General features: G+C 41.8%; 1 protein-coding gene across 4 annotated transcripts in view; it reads right to left on the bottom strand.

Moving 5' to 3' along the window:
- Positions 1-22668, bottom strand: part of TTK (TTK protein kinase) — a 37186-nt gene extending 14518 nt beyond the window's left edge. Inside the window, exons 1-9 of one of the 4 annotated variants that reach the window (XM_083730174.1) lie at positions 22320-22668; positions 8833-8976; positions 6952-7177; positions 5199-5305; positions 4866-5009; positions 3773-3869; positions 3617-3683; positions 3431-3528; positions 1870-1951 (exon numbers count right to left, since the gene is read on the bottom strand). In XM_083730174.1, coding sequence (XP_083586300.1) covers positions 1870-1951; positions 3431-3528; positions 3617-3683; positions 3773-3869; positions 4866-5009; positions 5199-5305; positions 6952-7177; positions 8833-8976; positions 22320-22407 — 1053 coding nt within the window. In that variant the 5' untranslated portion in view covers positions 22408-22668. The other 3 variants (XM_083730175.1, XM_083730176.1, XM_083730177.1) reach the window with 3 other exon arrangements.
- Between the last annotated feature and the right edge of the window lie 2685 nt (positions 22669-25353).

Here is a 25353-nt window from a genome sequence, read left to right as displayed (position 1 = left end):
GACTACAATAACAAGACAGACTCTAGAAGCAGCTTTTACAGTTTTATCTTCTATTGGAGCAAACTCTGAAATTTGTGTCTTATAATCTTCAGTTGCTTGCATCCTGACAAAATGCATCCTTATCTTCAAAACTGAAAGATGAGAAATGGCACCGATAATATCTGCATATGGGAGAACTCTTGAGATTTGTGTCAGTAAATCTGTGCAAATGCCTTGGTTTGAGGCTTCTGCATATTTAAGTCAGCAAACTGGCCAATTTGAATGGCAACATGATCTCCAGTTCAGAACAGTTTCCCTAACCTTGTTTCATTTCTATCCTGTCACATAAAATGCCACAAACTGCTTTGAGAAGCAGCTCATTAGTTCTAGAACATCAGCACACCAATTCTACGGGCTGCCACCCACTTAAGGTTTGGTTTAGTGTAGCAGCTAAGAGTGGATATCTTCAATTAAAATCTCACCTCAGTCATGAACTCACAAAGGGACAGGTGGGCAAACTTCAAGCTTGTGGAAACTACTTTATTGACCAACTATTGAGAGTCAGAAAGCCTTGCCAATAAAGCAGAGATCTAGATCTAGATCTGCTTTCTGCCTGCTCCTGCCAACATTTAGGCTAGCTAATTTTGCTGTTTTCATCTACAATATGGGGATAAGTTTATCAATGTTTGTATTTTGTAAGGGTAATAAAAAAGGAGTGCTTTGAACACTTAAAAAGTAGTATTAACATTAAGCTGTGACTTACAGCCATTCATATTGTGAACATTTCCATAGGCCCAATCTGATTTGTTTGAATAACATTTTAAATGATAACTGAAAGGTGTTGCTAAGAACAATTTGTTTATGATTAATATTAAAAGTGCCTCCTCTAAGGGCCCAAAGAGAAAGGTTCTAAACCACAAACTTTTCAAACTACTGCACATAAATAGCAACATCTACATAAAGTGACTCGTTTCATGTTACCTTAACCCACAAATGACACTCAAGCATGCATTGCTTAGTCCAGAGCTTTCCAAACAGTGTGTTGTGACACGTTAGTGTGTCAGCAGCAGCAGTGTGCAGTTGTGTCATGCAAACTCTCCCCATGCTCCTCCAGAAGCTGGAAAGGGGTTAATTTAACTTCCAGCTTGCCAGTAAGATTGAATTACTGTGTCGTGAAACAATGCCTGTCTAAAAAGTGTGTCACCAACAAGAAAGGTTTGGAAACTCTGGCTTAGTCCCTTGGGGAGGGGGGAAGAAATGAATAAGGAGTTTCCCAAATTGCATGTTGTAACTTCACTGGGATTTTAAAATGGGAAAGGTGGTCATAGAGTCTTGAATGAGATCAGAAGGAGAAAGCATGATTGCCTGCTCCTACTCCCATATCCTCCCGCTCACATGCAAATTTTCCCCCAGCTAGTTTAAGCCATGGCAGGAGGAAGAATATGATTTTCATGGCCTGCTCCTGCACTCTTGGTTCCTTGGATTGTGAGCAGTGGATCCTGCATGAGCTTAAGGAAGTTTGTAGATGAAATGATTCAATGACAAGTGGGATTGCCAAATTCATTTTTCCTAGAACCCAACCTCCTTTTTGCCCCTTCTTTTATTGACTGATTGCCACACACACAAGTCTGAACACACACAAGTTAAATGAGTGTATGTTGCACACTTAGTGTATATCTGAATGAGGCAAGGAGGGAAACCACCCTCAGTAGCAGCAGTGAGTACTTTGCTTACTTTGTATTTCCACATTTAATACCAAGTTAATTTGTTTTTGTATCATGGTGTTACTAAACTCCTACTTTGTCTACACATTCTGTGCCTGTTTCTGCATCCCCCACTTGCAATCTTATCGACCATGACCATTAACTTGAGTAAGAACATTCAAATTACCTTCAAGTCTCCTGGTATATCGCTTCCATTAGGTTTTGACTCACACAGTGGCAACTGGCTCAAATTGCTGTCAGATATTTTCCTAATTTATCAAACAAAACATTAATTGTCTGTTAACACTAAGCCCGCACAAGTTGATCTGCATTTGTCCAGGAAAGTACAAATACACAAATCTGCTCAGGTATAAGCACAGAAAACAATTGCATAGCATCATGTTAAAATTAAAAGACTGGCATTTATGCATTACGGAGTCCCCTGCAGCAAATGTTGCCATTATTAAGAACAAACCCGAATGGCGTACGACAAATCAAAAGACCCCAATAGGGATGTAAAAGCAAAGCTTGTGAAACACTAATGACTTGAAATGTGGGAGAAATAGCATCTGTCAAGCTAAACATAAACTTACGGTAGATAATAAATGTTCGGAACTAAACCGCTCAAATTTACACAGAGACAGACACAGTGCAGTCTCAGCTACTAGCACTAGCTGTCCCATGCATCAACCACAAGTTACAGGTAGCTGCTTGCAGTTTTAAATATTTTCTACATTTTATTTAAAGCTGCTGCTATTGGTTGGTCAACAAAGGGGCTTGGAACCCCACTATTAACCATCAGCTCCAGGATGCCCCTTTATACTATGGTTACCAGATGTTTTTCAATGAATCCGGGGACACTTTTCAACTTCAATGGATTTTGTCAGGCAACTGATTTGTAAATCCAGGGACTGTCCCCAGGAAACGAGGATGTCTGGTAACCTTACTTTACACCTGCCCTTCAGGAGAGGATGTAAATATGTGGTTTTTAGCTGATGTTGGCAGTAGAGTCCTATTAAGCAGTAGCTGCAAGAGCTACCCACTCTTCCCTGCAGAAAAGTGAGGTGGGAAAAATGCTTCCCATCCCAACCAGCTCAGCTTATTTCATACTTTGGAGCTTGGAGGGGGATAAGGAACTCTACCAAGACAATCCATGCCCCACCTGTGCAGTTCAGAATTGGGAGCAATAATTTTCACTGCTGACACTCAGAGCTTTAGCCTTCTTAAACACATCTATTGCTTGCCACTAAGAAGAAAGCCACAAAGCAATTCAAAACCAAGTAAAACAATTAAAATTATAAAAATTGCATAACTACTGGAGTACAATTAAATTAGTGCTGCTAAAAATCCTGGGAAAACAAAAATGTCTTTTGCCCAGGCCCCAAATGATGACAGCTAGTGCTAGGCAGAGAGCATTCCATAAATCACAGTTGTTCGTATGTTTACTACGGGGAACAAAGCGGTTGAAAATCTGTATATGGACTATTTGTTTTCTCGAGTAGACTAATAAATGACTTAATAAAACCGTCATCCTTCCTTTTGGCTGGTTGTTGGGCGTGCATAGATCAGTACATACTGGCCATTATTCTCAATGGAAATATCTGGTGTACATCCTATACGATTCATCTACCCCTCTGTTCCCTTTTGCAGTGAGCCACAAGTTCATGCACCAGAATAATGGATTGTGCTTTATATCTTTGTTCAATCAAGAGATACTTAAGTGTTCGTGAGTTTAAAAGGGACTGTACCTCTTTGCAATACTAGCTGCACATGGAATATCCATCCCCACAGAGTCATCCTCATCATCACTTACTAATCTGAAAGGAACTCTTCCAAACGGACGCATCTAAAAATGGAAACGGAAGTAGAAGTAGAACTCAACTCCATTGCAAAAAATCAAATACAAGAATACACAAATGTTTAAACAGGCCTACCTTGTTAGACTTATTTAATTGCTTCAATGGTTTGCGTTCACTTTCCTGAGGAGAATACTTTTTCTCCCTGAAAAAGAGAGTTGGGCAGTTCTAATTGTACCACAGCACTTGGAAATAAAATAAAAATAATTCCACACAATATTTGGATTTACTTACCCATGGCAAGAACTATGAGAACTGGCAGAAATCTCATTAGAATCAACATTTATTTTCCTATTCAGGAAGTTTCCAGCTTCATTATGAGAGTTTAGAGCTGTAAACATGTAATTTATTAAGAGAAAAAAATAAATATTTTAGTTGTTTAAATACCAAAAGTTGGGTATTTGATTTACAACAAGGAGAACAAAGCAGGCTTTATATACCTTTTAACCACACTGTAGTGATCTTTAAGGAGTTTATTTTCCCAATACAACAAGGATTAGATTGAATACGACTGTGGCACTTGAGTGAATGTCTACGTTATATTGGTCATTACTCCAAACTTAACACAGAAAGATTATTTTCTCCCACCTTCTATTATGTTAACTATATTCAGCTCTGTGTAATTGCTGGGATTTCACAGAAGTGAGTGAGAGGCTTTGGTATGAGCACTGTATTTAGTTTCTTGAAAATCTCAAATTTCTTTCTAGCCCATTGGCTGCAAAAGCAAGCTAGGAAGCATGGAAACACGTACGTATGGGATCATAATGAAGTGTCCATGGATTTCCCCCAGAGAGCTGCAATAATCTGTTGCCTTCCACACCATTTATATCACTTAAGAAAAATCTAAAGGGTTTACTGCACACACCCACTGCCATTCTGATTGGACTGCAACAACCCTTGAACTGGTTGGAAAAGCGAAGGACTGATGGTGGCTTGACTCTGTCCATGTGCGCATGGATTCAAGTGTGAAAGGTAAGAAATATGGCACACGGGAGGGAGGAAACAGGATATATGGAGATAGGGCAGGAAAGAGGGAAGCCAGGCTCATGGGGGGAGAAGCCTTTTAATTTCAACAAAATGGAACAGATTCAGCTAAATCAACTAAACCAGATTCAGCTAAATCTGCAGGAGACAGCACCCCAAGTTCCAGGAGTGCGAAGGGGCTTTTCCTCCTTTCCTCCCTCAAGCCCCCTCCCATCGGCTTGGGGGGGAGGGGCTAGCAGAGCATTCAGCATGCAGTAGCAGAAGAGGGGAGAACTGCTTGTGCTGATATACGATCACCTTAGTGCAACACTCAATTTCACCCTATAGTCTGCTTCAGACTCACCTGTCAAATTCTCTTTGTCTTCAACCGAAAGTAGCTGCTTTCTTTGTAAACTTAAGTTTCTTACAGCAATTTCCAACATTTCTACTGGAAGTGCTCCAACTTCTGCAGCTTTTTCAAGCAGCTGTTTAGCTTTTTTCAGATTTCCTAATTTAAAAAATACGAAATAATGAACTTTATGCTAAAACGGGGTGTGTGGGGGTGTGACTTTAAAAAATAAATAACAGTATCCCTTTCCAAGCTGTTAGCATTTTACAACCATTATCCAGGATAGGAAATGTGGTCAGTAACAAAGCTTAGCCATGACAAATGTTGAGTAAATCTATATCCACATACCTTGAGAGAGTTCAAATTGCGCGAAAGCCACATGAACAAAAGAAAATTTACTGCAGGTTAGTCTGGCAAGATGAAACTGATCGCGTGCCTCTTCTGGGTCTCCAGTGCTGCAAAGAAACAATGGTTTGAAACAAGTGTTTCAATCATTCACCCTGCCTCACACATGCATGCAAATGTTATTTGTTTACTGGGAAAAGGGTGATGCCACCTAAATTTTGCAGTGCTTACAAATTAGCCCAAAGAAAATTAAATTGTTTTCGACCAGAGGTTAGTATGCGTCACAATACATACTGTACAGCAAACGAGGTAGCCTGCAAATTATCTGTACTCACTCTTTCCAGTCAAAAATCCTATCCTGGATGCACTCTTCCTTGCAGAATTTAGACAGAGGTAGTCCTATACCATAGTCGTTCTTTTACACTGTTTACTGCTGGTATTGGGGGGAAATGCCTTCCACTAGCAAGCTCCACTCCCTCTCAAAATCTCTTAAATGTTACGTAAGTACATGAAGGAAGCCACGTTCCAGGTGTGGTCAAGACACATTTTATTTAGTGTTCACAATAAGAAAATCAAATTTTCAATATTACCTTGTCTTCCCAATGCACAAAGAACTGCAATTCCAAAAGATGGGAACCTCATATAATGTCTATTGAACAAATGCTGACTGTGCCTCCATTTCTAGTGGCATTAGATATATATTCATATATTCAGTCCTAAGCATCAAAGCAATTACCGTATTTTTCCATGGATAAGATGACCCCATGTGTAAGACGACCCCTAATTTTGGAACCCTAAATTAAGAAATCAAAACTTTAAACACCCAAGATCGCCTGAAGTTGTTGAGCTTGTTCACCCAAAAAATATACCGGTGGTGTGGGGGAATCAGGTGGTGCTTGGCTTCCCTACCTGCTCCTGGGTGTGGAGCACCGCTGCTGAGGCACATAGGCAGACAAGGCAAGGCAGTGGGCAATAGCTAGGAATAGGGAGTGGGAAAAGGAACCACCTTCCTGGCCGCCTGCTTAAGCGGAGACACCAAGGAGGTGATGTGACTGCTGGAGCACGGTGTCAACATCAACTACACCACACCACCCTAGGCATCCTACAATAATGGTGTATTTGCCTTAAACAAAAAACATTGTCTTATACACGGAAAAATACAATATGTAATATCAACAACTGACGTATGATTTTTTTCCTTTTAACTTGGGTATCATAACAATTACAAACAAATATCAAACACTGGGAGTGTATAAAATGTATACAGTAATCTTCAGGGATGGTATCAGGTAAGTATAACCAAAATAAAATGTTTTATGTTGCAAATTCAGGAAATGGGGATATAAAAAAGGCACGTAAGAAGAAAAGACACAAAGAAATCACAACACTTCAACTTAACCAGGTTGTTATAAATGCCAGTGGCGGAGACCAATTATGTTCTTGGATATTGACATAGGTCACAAAATCAAACCAGACGGAAATAAACTTCTGTTCTACATTGAACTCTGGGTACTTGTAATTAAAATGTTAACTTTTCCACTGATACACTATCCCATGCCTTTCTGTGCCATATCAGCTCCAGCAATATCTCCCCAATCCTTGCAATCATGAGTCATATAGTGGAAAATAAATGTCCAACTAGCTCCCTAATGTAAGCAACAGAATCATCTTCCATACAAAGATTAAGGAGTTGTAGTTGCAGTGAGGGTAAAAGACAAATGTTGAAACTTTCTGTTTGCCAGATATGAATACTTACGCATTCAGTTCTGCAAATCTAACCAAGATGCGAGCATAGCTTTCATTCTGATGGTATTTTTCTGCAGACAATGATGCAACTGCTTGCCTGTAACAACCAATCAGTCTATTTAACAAGCTGATGTCAGCCTGAGGAGTGCACTTAGCCTCCAGTTTAAGCAAATGATTTAACCAATCTTCAGGATTATTTGCAGTCATCATAATCTGATTAACAGTTCCAGAGTTATCTAAGAAAAACCAAGAGAAAAGCATTGTTAAGATTTTTGTTATTGTCAGGGTTTCAGGGACAGAGAGCGAGGGGGAGGGGTCCCAGGGTGAGGAGGAATAGGACGACGACGACCCGAGGTTGTCAGTGAGTCCGTCAAGTGAATCCGAGGATTCCCAAAAGGGAGCCCCCCTGGTCAGGCCAAGGGGCAGTAGAGAGGGAAGCAGTCAGAAGCAGGGGAACGAAGAGGGAATCCCCAGTGGGGGTTGGAGATCAGGACCGGCCTCTCCGTCGGAACGGAGTGGAGTGGCCAGTGTGTCAGAAAGAGCAGAACAGGAAGCAGAGAGGGGAAGGAGTTCGGAGCAGAACGTCCTGCCGGAAGGGGAGGAGTGTAGTACCGAGAGTAGCGTAACGGTCGAAAGGAAGGTCAGAAGCAACGTACGCGCGCCAAGTTCAAATGTGGAGGCGCGCGGAAATGAGGAGAGCCCTGAGGAGGAGCCTGGTCCCAAAGCACGAAGGAGGGGGGAGCAGGCGTCAGAAGACTCCGCCTCGGGGGAGTCCCGGAGGGAGGGAGCACAGGGGGGCAGGAAGACCCTGCGGAAAAGGAAGGAGAGGAAAAGGTGGAGCAGTACAAGCCTCTTAAGCTGGTGCAGGGGCGGGACTGACTCAGAGGGGACTTCAAACATCTAAGGGTAACAGATGCTGAGCCACGGAGCTTGGATGTAACGACAACAATGTTCTTCAATAAAACCTTTTGTATATAACTTGGACTGGATTTTGGTCTCTTGTGAGCTGGGACCTCGGGTGGCTCTGACAGTTATAAAGAACAAAATGCAGTCTTGTCTACAAACAGCTAAAGGAACCATTAAAACAACACACGTTTTAGTTTCTTTTGGTTCCAACGTTTTGATTCATCACTCTAGAAATAGCCAGGCTACTACCTTCTGACGTAGAATGGGCAAACCTACCTTTTCTTTTGAAGGGCACTGCAGCAAGCAACAAACAACAACAGAAATTATACAACACCAAAATGTCATTTGTGTTCCACTTGCCAAAAGTATTCTTATTTTCCACATGCCATGGCACAAACCATCTAGTGGCGTGGACTTGAAGTGGCTTCACAGAACTGGGTTGCAAGAAGGATTTAAGAGGGGTGCTAGCAAACCAAATGAAACAAACAATTATCCAAGTCTTAAAAAGCATCAAGCTTCTCTGCAAATAAGATCACTAGAGACACAAAAATTCTGATAAAAAAAATCTCAGCAAAACAGAACAATGGAAACCCCTTTGAAGTCTGCGCAGAAGGGGAAAGACTCTGAAAATTGGAGCATTTCTCCCACATCAGAAAAAGAAGTGTATTCAAAGTGCTGAGGGATCCACTTTGAATTCAAACTGTTTCCTCAGGAAAGAAATAAAAATGCTCCTTTAAAAAAAAGAAGCCCCTTGTGAAGCACTTCTCAAATACCCAGCAACTAGCTAATTGTTAAGTGTTTAGGAAGCAACTTGCAGAAAGTGAGTTGTAAGTTGTGTGATCAGCGCTCCCCAAGCAGCAATCACAGAGCTTCCAAAGTGGTTTGTGCAGCATTTCAGAAACATCTGGTTGTCAGACCCTTTGGAAGAGCTGCATAAAGGACTTTGAAAGCACTACCAATCAGCAGTCACAAAAATACTACATACCTGTTGTATCCACTGATGCCTTGGTGATGTTAAGCTCAGCTGTAGTATTGTCATCATTTTTATATTTGCTTTTCAGGTCTTGAACCCTGCTCATAATAGAAGCAACAAACATACCATTTTCACTTAAATCTTCTTCCTGCATTTCTAGAAAAAGAAAAGTCAGTGTTGAATACAAAAGGTAACAAATGTTACAGATACGTAATTGGAGACTATGGGGCGGGGGGACAAATTCCTTCGTTGCTAATGTTTTGGTCCAATTACTAAACATGTCTTAATCTTATACCTAATGCTATTTATATTGCTGCAGGGTCTTCTTACAATCAAAGAGCATATAATTTTTGTTAAATAATTTTTTTTAATTATTTCAATGAAAGAGTAATACAGTATATCCACAATTTATGCAAGTGTTATGTTCCGGGATTGCGCCTAAAGACAAAATTGTGTATAGTCAAACTCACTGGGTTCATCTAAGCCCCTCTTTTCTTCCCACCTCTCTTATCCCCCAACCTTATACTGTATACAATATTAAGTCTCACATCAAATATAACTGATCTGTAAAATGGACTTTATGGTCTGAAAATAGAGACAATGTATGTACTTTTCTACCTTTAAGTTGGTGTAAAGCAAGCTGGTGTAGATTAAGCCAGTGTAAAGTTACATGAGATCCAAATCCCACTTAGCAGCATACAGTGGTACCTCAGGTTACATACGCTTCAGGTTACAGACTCCGCTAACCCAGAAATATTGCTTCAGGTTAAGAACTTTGCTTCAGGATGAGAACAGAAATCGGGCTCCGGTGGCGCGGCAGCAGCAGGAGGCCCCATTAGCTAAAGTTAACTGTTCAGGTTAAGAACAGTTTCAGGTTAAGTACGGACCTCTGGAACGAATTAAGTACTTAACCTGAGGTACCACTGTATATGCTACTGTTCTACCTAAGACTGGCAGAGGGAAAACAAGTATTTAAACTAGTGTTTTATGCTGGGTTGCGAAGCCACATCAGGTTCAGCTGAGCATGTTACACCCACATATATTTAGCTGAGCTGGGATTGGGAACATAATGCCAAATAAGCCAGAAATCAACTGCATGAGCCAGAGGCCCACTGCATCCCGGTGGATCTTGCCATCCCACGCAATTGCTCTCTCAAGCTTCTACCCTAATCATATACATTTAGGGGGGAAATCAAGTGACTTAATAGGACTTACTTTGAAGTAAATGCATTAGATTATTGGGGGGGGGGGCCATTAAGTAACTTGATGGGCAAGAACAGGTATTTGCCCTTTCCCTAGCTTAAAAAAAGCCAAAATCCTGTATATTCCCACAAAGCCAGTCAAGCAACTCTTCTGAAGATGTGACACAATCACACATACATGTATGTGCCTGTTTGCTGTCAGTAATCTACTTGTGATATAGCAAGATGCAAACAGAGATTGCAACAGCTACAACCTGTTGAAATAGTGAAAGGCCACCCTAGAGAGTTGCCACATTTGTCCCACCCCAATCCACCCTTAAACTATTCCCATCCAAACCTCTGGGGTGAAGCAAGTATTATACAACTTCCGTATGTATTCAGGTGGAAGACAAGGGAATCACATCTGAAGTAATTTCTGTACAGTACTTCTATTAGCAAACTTTTGCAGTATTTTGCTAAAAATCTTAAATTCTCTTCTTGCCAACAACCCTAGAGATTATTTCAATTAAACAAAACATGGGGTCAAATTCAATGTCATTTGCACAGAAGGACTTCCCTGTCTTCTCTTCGCTTCTCCAGCCTCCTGCACCCTCCCCAAATCTGTTATATAGGGTACCACAACCCTTTGGAGATATTGGGGTTATGCAGCAGGGCAGATTGTTTCCATTGCACGAATGGAAGTCCATTTCACCCGCACAGAAACATCATTGGATACAACCCAGTGTTTTTTTCTGGGGGGACACAGCGGTATGCATACCCCTAAACATTTTGTGAATCTAAAGTTTGGCCACATTGAGGGGCAGTATTTCAATATTAGTAGGCAAACATTAGTAGGTAAACATTTTTTAAAAGAAAAAAGCACTGATACAACCCATAATCATTCAAGCATATTAATCATTTTCTCATTTTTCTCTAGATTGGAAATTCAACAGAATAGAATTGGCTTCTCTCTTCAACAATGGGTTTTCATTCCTGAATGAGCTATCATTACCGTCATGGGGTACTTAATCTGCCACAAGCACCATGTATCTACAACCCAAAATAGCTCTGGCTCCTCCACCTTTTATTCCCCAGTGAAATAACCTTGTGTTTTATTTTCTTGCAAGTATAACTGTCTTTAGACTGCTATGATTGGTATGCTTTCGAGACCTGCCATGATGCTCAACCCACTCTTGAAGCTCCCAGCTGGATGTCATCTTTTCAATCAATTATCCTGCAGTCCTACGCAGTGAAAACCTACTGCAGCCTGGGATAGCCACCCCCGTTCTTAGTTCCCCTACCCAATAGGTGTCCAAGAATAGCCTGAGAACACCTTGCTTTATCTGCCACTGTGGATGTTCCCTCACCTTCTCAGTGCCTATTAGCAAATCAAGGATAGGTAACAAGCTTTTCTCTCATCTCAACTTCCCTTCCCTTTTCTTTCACTCATTGTATCAGTCTCTCCCCCTCGATGATCGCCTCTGCTTCAGAGAAAACCTTCACCTCTAGTGACATTGCAAATGTTTGCTTTACTTAATAATCACTTGCTTCCTCAAGTCTCAGCTCAGTTTCTGGAGCTTTCTGGAAAGCTTACAGGGATGCTGCCTATTTAGATCAAAGTTATTGCCAATTTGTCACGAAGGGAGCCAGTTCTACTAAATGGATTGTGAGTCTGTTGAGGCAGCTCTACTAGATAAGATAGTGGCCTCTTCTCTAGAAGGAATAGAGCAGTAACCTGCAGAAGGAAGAGCACCAGATTAATTCCTCAATGACCACTGTAGCAGCAGGAAACTCACAAAATGTGAAACCAGGTTCAGAGAGGTTCAGTAGACCCATGCAGTGTTTCTCCTTACATCGCTGGTTAAGACTATAGTCCTCCAGGGCAAAAGGTTATTTTTCCTACAAAATTAATTGATATTTTATTGAAACCTGCTCCTATTGTGGGTTTTTAATTGTGAGAAATGAAAGTTTATATAGGATTACCTTTTTGTCCTTGAATTGCTGTTCTCTATACAGCCTGCAAATGTAGAACTTGTTCAACAAATGTAAATCGTAAATATTTAAGTTGTTTGTCCTGTTTGCAAACAAAGTGCTTTCTATTGGGACCAAAACATCAAATTGTTTCTTCAATTAAACCTTGGTTATCAGGAAACTAAACTACCAAAGCGCAGTATTTTACACAAAAGGGTGTAAACAGGTTTGGATCACATTTTAGTGGCAAAATACAGTAGGCCAAGAACTGCTTAGCTCCTTAACATAAGAAAAATACCTGAGTTTCTACAGGACGCCCTGAGGGCAGCTGGGAATCAATTTCATCTGAGGCGTACCTGTGAACTGTGGCAAGACTCATCCTTAAGGGCAGGTGGTATCCGCCTTGCAAATTTATATAAAAGGGAGTGTCAGAGGCACAGCTAGAGGCATTGCTTCATTCACAATGTACCTTAACACATCCTCCTTGAAGGTAACTTGTGAAAAACCTAAGAGGAGTGGTCTCTTGGTTTCCACATATTCAGAACTGAATGAAACTTAGCAATAATACAATAGTAATATATTTTTTTCAATTTAAATAGAGTGATTAACAATGAAAATCAGACTGATTGGGATTAAGTATCACTGAAGGCAATAATACCAACAGTACACTTCTATCATTTTGCATCCCTATCAGGGATGATTTGCAAATCATTGACAAACATTGTACACAATCTCATTATGATTTGATGCTTTAGATTTGTGAATTATGTATACTTCCCACTTCTTTCTGCTTTTTTTTTTTTTTTTTGGCGGGGACAGGGAGAGAAATAATCTGGATGTAAGTACCAAATTTTTCTGTATATAAGACACCCCCAGGTATCAGACAACCCCTATTTTTTTGAACCCAAAATTTAAAATCAATATTTTAAACATCAAACAGTACAACTTTGAGCATTTTCGGGGGAGGTTGCCCAAAGTTTAGGCTGCCATATTTCAAGAACCTGCACCCAAACCTGAGCCTGGACCACCCACACCAAACCCAGGGCCGTCCACACCAGAGCCAGAGCCCAAACCCCTGTACATTCACCATCTGTGTATACGACCCAACAATTTTGACTAAAATTGCAAAGGAATTGCAGTCACAAACCAAACAGACCAAAAAGCAATAAAGTAAAATGGGCCTGACAAACAAAATGTTCAACCAGAACTGTAACCCACCAAGCTAAATGTAGCCCATTAAGTCTGGATGGCAGCCTGGCAGGTTTCACATCAGAGGCTGGAGGTGTAACTGAGATGCTAGTTGGCTATTTTTATCGTGTTGTGTCACAAACTAGAATGACTATCATAAGATGTGAAGAGTTAGGAGGTAAATGGGAACATTCTCAGAAGATTCAACGGCCAAAGGATCATGAGATCAAAGTTTCAACTCTGGGATTTAGCCAATAAATTCTGTTGTTGTAGGCAGTCTCCAGAGTGCAAAAGATGTTGGCCAATCAAGGACTATGCTTAATTGTATCCAGGAAGGGAAGGGAATCTAACACATTGAAATAAAGAGCATCTTAACTGCATCTTGAAGTGAAACAAATTGGAAATGCCAATATTAAGTTCAAACATTCATTTTTTAACACAGATGCACACAAACCCGAAGAGCAATAAATCCTACATAATCTTGGGAGAATGATTTTAAATAATTATTTGAAATTAATCCTAAAGGAGCAAGATTACAGATAGCTAGTTTGAGACTTGCCCTAAATAGGTAAAGATTTCCCACACTGTCACACAAGTAGAAGAGAATTAAGAAACAAACACTGTGTTACACCAACACCAGACCCAGTGCCCCAAGTCTCACTTATGTGGGGGTGAGAGAAATTGCAATTACTGTATCACAAAGTTATACAACTTCTCCCACTGGCAATCAAGAATTTTACTTGGCTTATGCCACTGATTAAACCAGATAACTTTTTATTTACCAAACCACTCCCGCACCTTCAAATGATCCCAGTATCTTGAACAAATATAGACTTGCAAGAGTTTGTAAACATGTAACCCCGTAAGCATGTAATTATAAGGTATTAGCCGCATTTGCTGCAACAAAAAACAGCAATAAATAATCTTGTAGTATAAGCAGATATATTGTGGCATCGAGCTAGTGCCCATTTTGACAGGTGTATGAAGTGCTTTCCTCAGTTGGCAAATGCATATTTCCATGGGTAAAGACTAGTAACCAGCTTACTTATATGTAAATGTGAATAGGTTTGGACTGCATAACAGCTATTTGTGAAGTTTTATTACCTACGTTGTAAATTGCCCTATGAACTTTTGAAGAATGGTGGTATATAAATTTAATAAATAATACCAGCCACCACAATTAGTTTGGTTTCATCTGTGCAATGCTACTATATTTTAGGATAGCAACACAACTCAACACTACTCAAGCAACATCCTCAAAGCCTGTCAGTTGCATTTAGAGTGGAGCCTCGGATCCTTTGAACTCTTCTGACTATGAAGGCACTTATAATCTCTTCCTTCCTAGCCAACATTAAGTCCTGGTTTAAGGAGATTAATTCTTGTTTGATTTAGAAAATGCAGTGGCTCCAATTTGACCAAGAAAGAGTAGTTTATGGAGCTCATATTTTCATATGGTTGGGGGCAAAGGAGTTTGGTGATAGTGGAGAAATAGGGAAAGTGTTACTCCCTAACTAATTGTGGTTAGGGCTTTTTGTTTGCCCAGGTCTTAGTAATATACCGTATTTTTCGCCCCATAGGACGCACCTAGTTTTTTGGGGGGGAAATAAAGGGGGGGGATTATTTTTTCCCCAGGTGCGGGGTTGGTAAATAAAATACATCAAGAAGAATGGAATAAATTTAAGGACTATTCAGCTAGATATTCTAATATAACGTAAGTAGAATTACTTGTAAGTACCAAATTGACCTAGGATTAAAATATGTTGAATTGTATAACATTATGGATTGGAAATATTATGAAAAGGAAGGAAGATAGTAATTTGAATAAGTTAATTTTATTGAAAAGTGGATATTGGAAAACTGCTACAATGAGATCTATAGAAATTCAGTTAGGAGGGATTTGAGGAAGTCACTTAATAATGGAAACTAAATTGGGCTTCTAACAGTTAGGTGTTTATATGTTTGCTTTTATTTTTAATATTGAAATGTCTTTCATTTTTGTGTGTTTTAAATTTGGAAAATCAATAAAAAAAACTGGAGAAACAAAGAGGGGGTAACCATATATGGGGGCAATCTCACCCCATCTTCTTAATTCTGGGTTGCCAAAAACCGGGGGCGTCTTATACATGGGGGCATGTTACACATGGAAAAATATGGTATTTAGTTGTTGAATTGAAATACAACTAAATATAATTATAATATTTATATATGGTATTATAGTAGTTTTTTCTTCCTTTAATGGGGGGGGGGCAAGAGAGTAGGGCCCTAAGCTATAGCTTGTTTAGCTTATACGCAAATCCCGCACTGGTTCCCAGCACTGAGAGCGGCCAGTGGGGAGAAGCCACCAAGGGACCCCCCCCCCCCAGGTCAGCTCTCTTATATTGTATGTGGTCAGCTCACCCAAAGCCCAAGGGATGCTTCCTTGTGTAATATTCCCACACGGTCTCTCACCCGACAGGGGAGAAAAGGCCGGGCGAGCAAGCAGGCAACGGAGGGCAGCCTCCTCACCAACGAGCCAGACACCCGCAAAGGCTAAACTGCCCCCGGACCCGGGGCGGGCGGGTAAGACGAGACTCACCGTTTGTTTTTGATTTTTCCATGCCTCCCAGGACGCTCCACGGAAAGGGGTGGGGGGAGGGGGAAATAACAGCTTTCCTCAGTTTAAATTCTGTCACCAACCGAAAACTGGTTCCTGATTGGCCGGTTCTGTAAACGCCAAAAAAGATGCGCCCAGCTCCCCATTGGCGCGCCGTTTGATTGACGAGCCGGCGGGCCGCTTTCTTTCCCCCTCCACACACTCCGCCCGCCGCCGGCGGCTTCCTATGGGCTTGCGCAGAAGTGACCGGGAAAGCCGAAACGAAGCGAAACCTTGGAACTGGCACAGCGCGCGCTGCAATGACGTAGAGAAAGTCCCGCTCCTCCCTGCCACCCGAGGGTCATTCCGCCCCAGCCAGTCCGTTCAATCCGACTCTGCGGGATGAGAGCGGCTGTGAGGGGTGACGTCATGGAAGGCGGGAGGCCCCGCCCCTTCTTGGGCACGTGAGGTAACAAAACAGGAGCGCCGCTGAGGCCGGAGGTGGCAGGGAAGGCCGGCGCGACAATGGCAACTAGTCTCCACGCGCCTTTAATGGCCATAGGGAGACTTGCGTCGTCGTCCCCCCCCCGCCACCCTCCGAGCTCTCTAGCTGCTTTCCAGCGCTACTTAGGAGCAGCCTTGGCTGCCTCCCTTTGCACAAGGAAGATCATTGGTGGGGGTGGGAGACGACGACCCCAAAAGTGACCCAAAGAATATGAAACGGACTTGACGGCGCAGTCTATACAGGCCCCAGTGTTTTGACTTTATAAAGGAAATAAATTTGAGGAGGGGGAGATCAACAACAGATCTTGGGAGTCCAGCAGGAAATCAAAATTCTCACATTAAACTCTTAAGCTTCTCTCTTTACTTTATTGTTATTTTTCTTCTAAAAAGGAAAAAGATTAGTCTGGACGTTTAAGGCTGCAGGCCTAAAACTTGAACTCAATGGGAATTACTTCTCTCTGTGTGTGAGAGAGAGTACAAAATGATGTGCCGAAAGCCAATGTGTGCTGTAGTGGAGTGGGTAGTTTGTGGAACCTGTTGCAACAAGACATTCACCATGTAATATCCAAAAGTGAGGTATTTCGCATGGCAGCTCTAAACAGGTTTGTCTGCAAACAATTCCCATTTACTTCATTGGGGGCTTCCTTTCAAGCAAGTGTACAAATTGTTGAAGTCAGTAAGATCAAATGCATGTGTACATAGGTTGTGCAGTCTTTAAGTAAAGGTGCAGGGGCGTTTGATGATATCAAGCAAATAAGAATCATGTCATTAATATAAATACCTAGACAGCATCTTAAAAAGCAGAGACATCACCTTGCCAACAAAGGTCTGTATAGTTAAAGCTATGGTTTTCCTGGTAGTGATGTATGGAAGTGAGAGCTGGACCATAAAGAAGGCTGATTGCCGAAGAATTTATGCTTTTGAACTATGGTGCTGGAGGAGACTCTTGAGAGTCCCATGGATTGCAAGAAGATCAAACCTCTCCATTTTGAAGGAAAGCAGCCCTGAGTGCTCATTGGAAGGACAGAACCTGAAGCTGAGGCTCCAATACTTTGGCCACCTCATGAAAAGAGAAGACTCCCTGGAAAAGACTGTGATGTTGGGAAAGGTTGAGCGCACAAGGAGAAGGCGACGACAGAGGATGAGATGGTTGGATAGTGTTCTTGAAGCTACTAACATGAGTTTGACCAAATTGCGGGAGGCAGTGGAAGACAGGAGTGCCTGGCGTGCTCTGGTCCATGGGGTCACGAAGAGTCGGACACGACTAAACGTCAACAAAAATCAACTAACTATAAATAAAGGTAAAGGGACCCCTGACCGTAGGTCCAGTCGCAGACGACTCTGGGGTTGCAGCGCTCATCTTGCTTTATTGGCCGAGGGAGCTGGTGTACAGTTTCCAGGTTATGTGGCCAGCATGACTAAGCCGCTTGTGGCGAACCAGAGCAGCGCATGGAAACGCCGTTTACCTTCCCACCAGAGTGGTACCTATTTATCTACTTGCACTTTGACATGCTTTCGAACTGCTAGTTTGGCAGGAGCTGAGACTGAGCAATGGGAGCTCACCCCATTGTGGGGATTTGAACCACTGATTTTCGGATCGGCAAGCCCTAGGCTCAGTGGTTTAGACCACAGTGCCACCCGCGTCCTCCCATAAATAGCAACTCACTAATTTTTATACCATAGTATTTATTTATCTCATGTAATTATACAGTGCTTGATTGTAAAAAACACACACCCAAGAACCCTCAAAGTGGTTTACAAAGAGAGAGAAAATTGTCAGTAAAAACAACTCTTTAAAAAACATTCAAAAAATAAAATCAGTGGTAAACTATAAACAAATTGAAACATACATTAGTATTTTACAGGATGGGTAGGCTTTTCTAAACAAAAAAGTTTTTGGCAGGTTCCAAGAAGATGGCAATAGTTCCAGAGTGCAGGTGCTGCCACACTAAAATACTATTTTTTTACAAATATGGAATGGTGGTTATAATAGTGCTAGTTCTGCAGATCAAAGTGGTCATGTGGCCATATATGGGGTAAGGCAATCTCAGAGGTAAACAGGTCTCAAGTTGTTAAGGGCTTTACACCCATGAAACTTGGCCCAGTGCAGTTTTCTGAGCACAAGCATTATAGGCTGACAAGGAGATTCCAACTAAACCCGGATAACTTTTGGACAGTAAGAGCTGTTTGACAGTGGAACAGACTCCCATGAGCGGCAACGGACTGTACTTCATTGGAGGTTTTTAAGCAGAAGAAAGATAGCCATCTGTCATGGATGATTTAGTTGAGATTTCTGCATTGCAGGGGCTGGACTAGATGGCTGTCTGTGGTCCTTCCTGCTCTATGATTCTGTGATCTCACTGTTTTCAGCAATTGTGCTACAACTTTCTGGACTAACTACAGCTTCTGAATCAAGCGCAAGGGAAGCCCCACATAGAGCACATTGCAATAATCCAGTCTTGAAGTAGACAACGCATGAACTGCTGTGGCCCAACTTCCCCAGCTGAGGAATGGTTGTATCAATTGCAGTTGGTAAAAGGCAAGTCTAGCCACAGAGGCTACCTGAGCCTCCAGTAACAGAGCTGGAACCAAAAGTGCCCCCAGACTGTGATCCTACTCTTTCAGGGGGAGTGCAACCTCGTCCAGGGTGGGCATGACCAATTTCATGGACATAGGAAATATTCACTGACAGTGCCTCTGTCTTGCTAGGATTCTAGTTCAGCTTGGTTTTTCTCATTCATCTCACAACTGCATCCATGCACTGCCCCAGGGTCTGTATAACCTCTCCTAATTCATATATTAATACACATACCAGTCCAATACATTTTAATACAGTAAATAAAACACTAACCTATCTTAAAGGGACTTTTGCTAGTTAACTGGGTTTATAATGCACAGCCTGAAACCATTAATGTAAATACTTCCTTAAGGTTCTTAAGAAGCTCTGGTAAACCATATTTTTAATAGATGTGTCTCCAAAGGAAACATTGAAGAATAATTCTGTCAGTATAAAAAGTTCAATTAACTGAATCATCCAGGTTACTATCCCTATTTCATTGCTGACAGATGACTGTGCTCTTATCACATAATGCTAAAAATTAAATCAAAGCCACTTACTTAGAGGAAGATTAGATGAATATTAATGTGAAAGTCAGGATACAGAATCATTATTGCAAACAAGCTGACACACCTATTACGGTAGGTGTTGTAACAACAGCACACACCTGCAATGTGTGAGACAGTGAAGTGTTCAACTTGTTATGTGGAAAAGTGCTTTAGATTTGACCATACATGTTACTCTAATTTCAACATAACACCTAAGCATCACTTGGGCACATTTTTACGCTCAAGAGTCGACAAATGAATCTTGCAAAAGTATATTCACCACACCTAGTGTGTGTTAGATGTTGTGATAGCAATACTTTAAACAGATATTCAAACAACCTTTTTAAAAAAAGAATGCACTGTGTAAAATTGCATGGCAAACAGAAAGTCTTGTGTGTCTGTCATGAATTTATCAGTAATTTGTCAATACTGTAGTTGGTTTATCTGCAATATTAAATAAGACTGTGAGCATAGCCTATATGTGATGCAAGGGAGGCAAGTCATACCTACCTTCTTCAACTATATTTTTCCTGTGCTCTTTGCCCCACTTCCCATTTTCAGCTGCCCATGATACAAATATAGATAGCACAACCACATTGAGGCCATCTCAGTGATAGCCTCGAGAATGTAGACCTCTCGAGAGAGGTGCCTCTAGTACCATATTTTTACAGCTTCTGTTGGTTGCTAAATATGTGCTTCTTTACTCTGGCCTTTGCAAATTGATTAATTAGTTTTACAGGAACCATTGTTTTCCTTTGGGAGTCCTCCCCGCTACCTTTTCAGTCTTTCTACTTCTCTCCTGCCTTTCAGTGACTAACTAGAAGAGCAGGGATGCAAAGTACGACCCCTTTCTGAGTGTTACTCATCTAGCATTACTAGGGTGAGGGAATAAGGGGACAGTCCAAACATATGCAACTCTCTCAACTGTTCCTCATAAGGCTTGGCTTCCAAACCCTTGAACATCTTGGTCACCCTGCTCTGCATACATTCCAGCATGTTAATATCTTTCTTAAATTGTGGTGCCCAGAACTGGACACAAAATTTGAGGTGTGGTCTGACCAAGGCAGAATAGAGTGGTACTATTGCTTCCTTTGACACAGACACTTCTGTTGATGCAACCTAGAATAGCATTCACTTTTTTTGCTGCTGCATCAAATTGTTGATTCATGTTAAGCTTGGGATCTACTAAGATCCCTAGATCCTTTTCACATGTACTGCTGACAAGCCAGGTGTCTTCCATCGTAAACTGGTGCAGCTGGATATTCCTGTCTAAGTGTAGAACCTGACATTTGTCCCTATTAAAATTCATTTTATTAGTTTGGGCCCAGTTCTTCAATCAACAGATTGAAGGGCATCTTGAATCCCCCACTCTGTCTTAGCTATCCCTCCCAGTTTAGTCATCTGCAAATTTAATGAGCACCCCCTCAATTCCTTCGTTCAGGTCATTTATGAAGATGTTGAACAACAACGGTCCCAAGACAGCACCCTGTGGTGCCCCACTTGTCAGTTTTCCCCCAAGATGATAAGGGACCATTATTGAGTACCCTTTGGGTTCAGTCAGTAAACCAGCTACAAATCCACCTAACAGCTACCTCATCTAACCCACATTTTACCAGCTTCTCTGCAAGAATATTATGGGGGACTTTGTCAAAAAGTGTTGCTGAAATCAATATACACTACGTCCACAGCATTCCCCTAATCCACCAAGCTTGTAACTTTATCAAAAAAAGAAGGTAGATTTGTCTGGCATGACTTGTTTTTGAGAAACCCATGCTTGGTCTTAGTAATCACAGTATCCTTTCCTAAGTGCTCAAAGGCTGTTTAATTATCTGTTCTAAGACCTTTCCTGGTATCACTGTCAAGCTCACCGGTTGGTAGTTACCTAGGTCTTCTTTCCCGCCCTTTTTGAAGATAGGGACAATACCTGCCCACCTCCAGTCTGCAGAGACTTCACCTGTTCTCCAGGAATTCTCATAGATAATAGACAGGCTCTGAGATTACATCCACAAGCTCCTTTAGTAGCCTTGGATGCAGCTCATCAGACCCTGGAGATCTGAATTCATTTAAAGTAGCTACCGGTAAGTGTTCTCTTACAAACTCTTTTCATATCTTGGGCTGCAGCTTCCTCCTTCCATCATGTATTCTGTTTATCACCAGGTTGAACACTGCTTTCTTTTTGGGCAAAGTAGGTGTTGAGCGATGGGACGCGGGTGGCGCTGTGGGTAAAAGCCTCAGCGCCTAGGGCTTGCCGATTGAAAGGTCGGCGGTTCGAATCCCCGTGGTGGGGTGCGCTCCCGTTGCTCGGTCCTAGTGCCTGCCAACCTAGCAGTTCGAAAGCACCCCCGGGTGCAAGTAGATAAATAGGGACCGCTTACTGGCGGGAAGGTAAACGGCGTTTCCGTGTGCTGCGCTGGCTCGCCAGATGCAGCTTTGTCACGCTGGCCACGTGACCTGGAAGTGTCTCCAGACAGCGCTGGTCCCCGGCCTCTTAAGTGAGATGGGCGCACAACCCTAGAGTCTGTCAAGACTGGCCCGTACGGGCAGGGGTACCTTTACCTTTACCTTTAGGTGTTGAGCAGTTCTGACTTCTCTCTGTTACCAAGTAGCATTTCTCCATCTTCTCTATGCAGAGAACCTACCACTTGCTTGTATTTCCTCTTGTTTCAAACATAGCTGAATAAATCTTTTTAAATTATTTTTAACCTCTCTTGCAAGCTTGAGATCATTCTGAGCTTTGGCCCGCCTGCCCGACTTCTCCCTGCAACTGTGGCTACTTTTGTATACTCCTCCTTCATGATTTCCCCCTTCTTCCACTTCTTATATCTTCGCTCATCTCTAAGCTCCTTATACAGCCACACCGGTTTCTTTAGATGCCTCCCACTTTTCATTCTTGTTGATATTGCCTGCATTTGTGCCTTCAAAAATTTACCTTTAAGAAACTCCCATCCACCTTGGACTCCCTTCTGAGTATTTCTGACCATGGGATCTCACCCAGTAGTTCTTTGCCTTCTTAAAGTCCAGAGTGCATGTCCAACTACACTCAACTTTCCCTTGCCACTGTATCATGAAATCAGGAGGTCATGATCACTTCCTCCCAAGTTCCCGAGTACCTCCACTTCATCCATCAGTTACTCCCTGTTGGTGAGGACCAGGTTCAAGTTAGATGATCCTCTTGTTGCTCCTTCCACCTTCTGGGAAATGAAACTGACATCAAGGCAATAGAGGAATTTGTTGAACTTTACATTTTTGGCAGAGTTTGAGTCCCAGTAGATATCAAGGGAGTTGAAGTCTCCCATGACTACTGTATCTCTCCTTTTTGAATGCTTGGTAATCTGCTCTAGGAAGGCATCATCCAAGTCTTCAGTCTCGTTTGGCGGTCATTAGCAGACCTGCACAGTAAGGTCACTGCTATTTCTTTCTCCTACAATTTGTACCCATATCTGCCTTCTGTTCTCCAGGTAATGGATCTCTTCAAAAGTATACACATCCTTTACGTATACTCCTCCTCCTCCCTTCCTGTTCAGTCTTTTCCTTTTGAACAGGTTATACCCCTCAATTTCTACATTCCAGTCTTGAGTCTTATCTCACCAGATTTCAATAATGCCCATTAGGTGTTAAGTGCTCCAATTGGTCCTGTATGTGGGTTTCCCATAAGCATTAGATTACCTTCTTGAGAAAATTGTATGGTTCTGAATGACTCATCTTCCTGCTCCCAGACAGATATGAAGCATGACTTCAGCCATATTAACACCTTTTAGATAGACAAGCCCTTGACCTATTCCTTAACCTTGCCAAGAATAATGTATAATTATTGGAAGCACTCTGCCAACAGGACTAGATAAGAATCCTTCAAGGCCTACATTTTGAGGCCCCTCCTTTGAAATTGATGATCTGCTATTCTCTTCCTGTTTCACTGCTATTAAAGCCAGGATGTCTATGTTCATGCCACACATTCTTAGTTATTATTGGATATTATTTTCCCGATTTATCACCCAGGGTGGTGTACAACATTAACAACAGAGCATAATAATAAAAACATAACACATAGAGTAATGATAGACAGCATAATGATAAAAGAATCATAATAACAGCACCCTCCCCACACATATATTTAACATGCTATAGATTATTTAATAGCCGAATGCAAGGGTAAAGAGGAATGTTTTTGCCTGGCGCCTCAAAACATATAATGGTGGCACCAGGCAAGCCTCTCTGAAGAGAGCATTCTACAAACCTCTCAGAGAGAGGGGACATAGAGCTTGTCTTAGATGACAAGCACAGGGTCCGGGTCAGTCTGTATAAAGTATTGAGGTCCTGAGCCATGTAAGGCCTTATAGGTCAACACTAGCACTTTGAATTAGGGCCCAGAAATTAATTGGCAGCCAGTGCAGTTGGGCCAGGATTGGTGTTATATGCTCAATATATGTCTTGTGCTGGTGAGTAATCTGGCCATTGAATTTTGCACCAGTTGAAGTTTCTGAGTATCTTCAGAGACAGCCCCATGCATGACGCATTGCAACAATCCAACCTAGAGGTCACCAAAGCTTAGCCCCATTTTCATACATGTGGGTCACAGGGATTCTACCCTCCCCCCATAGCATTACTGCTTCTATTACAGAACTACACTGTCTCAAGTGCAGTTTTGAGGGTGTCATAGATGGCATGCTAGGAATGATATCTCCTTGTTTGTGGTGTTTATGATGAAGCACTTCAACACTGCCAAATTTGTCATTTATATTGGCTCAAGAGAAGGCCCTACCCAGTGACACTGCATCACTACATGTTACAGAAATTACAGGGATAGATTTGAAAATAAATGCTGTTCATAGCAAGCAGGCAGAGAACATGTAGCAGCAGGGTCAACAGAACACAGGAAATGTATCCCCCCATATCATCTGCAGATAAAACCAGGCCTACCAAGCCCAGCACAGGCTGTGGAGGTTTGCATCAACACTCTCTTTGCAAATTCAAGGACACTTAGTGCAGATTTTGCAAAAATTATGGCCAACTTGAGCAAGTATACCATTTAAAATCCACTAGGAACTGCAATAGGTCCTTACTGTATGGCGGTGAAGTCCAGAAGTTGTATCAGTTTCAGCATGCCTATGGATTCTGCAATTTTTCCAGATGTACTCATAAATGAAAATGGATTCTGGTTCTGGATTATCAATAATCAATAATCAATAAAGATGCCTTTCATCACATTTTATCTCGGGATCCGTTGCCAGAGTTGAGGCCAACAAGTATACTTTGTGATTACAATGAGAAGGTGGTTGACACTGCTAGAAGCTGTGATGTGAATGTGCTGTATGGCTCTTTCAAAGGGAAGCTTCCACTCAACATTGCAAAGGGACAGTGTGAGAGCCTCTTGGAAAGGAACTGAATCGGACCACTAGGAATCAGTGTCCAAGGAATTCATGGCATCACTGCAAGCCAAGTTGTCCACAGATTTCCCAGTGTTTTCTCTGAGGAACTGGGAGCTTACAACGGGGAGTTAGTGTCATTCCATCTGGATCCAATTATTGCATAAATCCACATGAAGCCCAGAAACTTGTCTTTTGCCTTGCAAGGAAAAAAATTGAGGGAGATCTTGAGCATCTCATCAAACAATAAGTCTTTGAACCAGTTACACACACCCAGTAGGCTGCACCAATAGTGCCACTATTAAGCCTAATAATAAGGTGAGACTTTAAGAGATTGCAAGTGCACAGGGAATAAGCCACTTACACCGTATCAATAGGCCTATGCATTCTGTGCTGGAGTCTTTTGCTCAGTTTTTATGACAATACACTTGTCCATATAATTATTATTATTTATTATTCATACCTAAAAACTTCCCTAAACAGGGATGCCTTCATGATGTCTTTTAAAAGTCAGATGGTTGTTTATTTCCTTGCCATCTGATGGGAGGGCATTCCACAGGGTGTTCGCCACTACCGAGAAGGCCCTCTGTCTGGTTCCCTGTAGCCTCACTTCTCACAGTGAGGGAACTGCCAGAAAGCCCTCGGAGCT

The sequence above is a fragment of the Podarcis gaigeae genome, assembly GCF_964106915.1.
Source record: "Podarcis gaigeae genome assembly, chromosome: 3".
NCBI lineage: Eukaryota > Metazoa > Chordata > Lepidosauria > Squamata > Lacertidae > Podarcis > Podarcis gaigeae.
The sequence above is the reverse complement of the archived record's forward strand: the minus strand, read 5'-3'. Positions and strand labels throughout refer to the sequence as shown.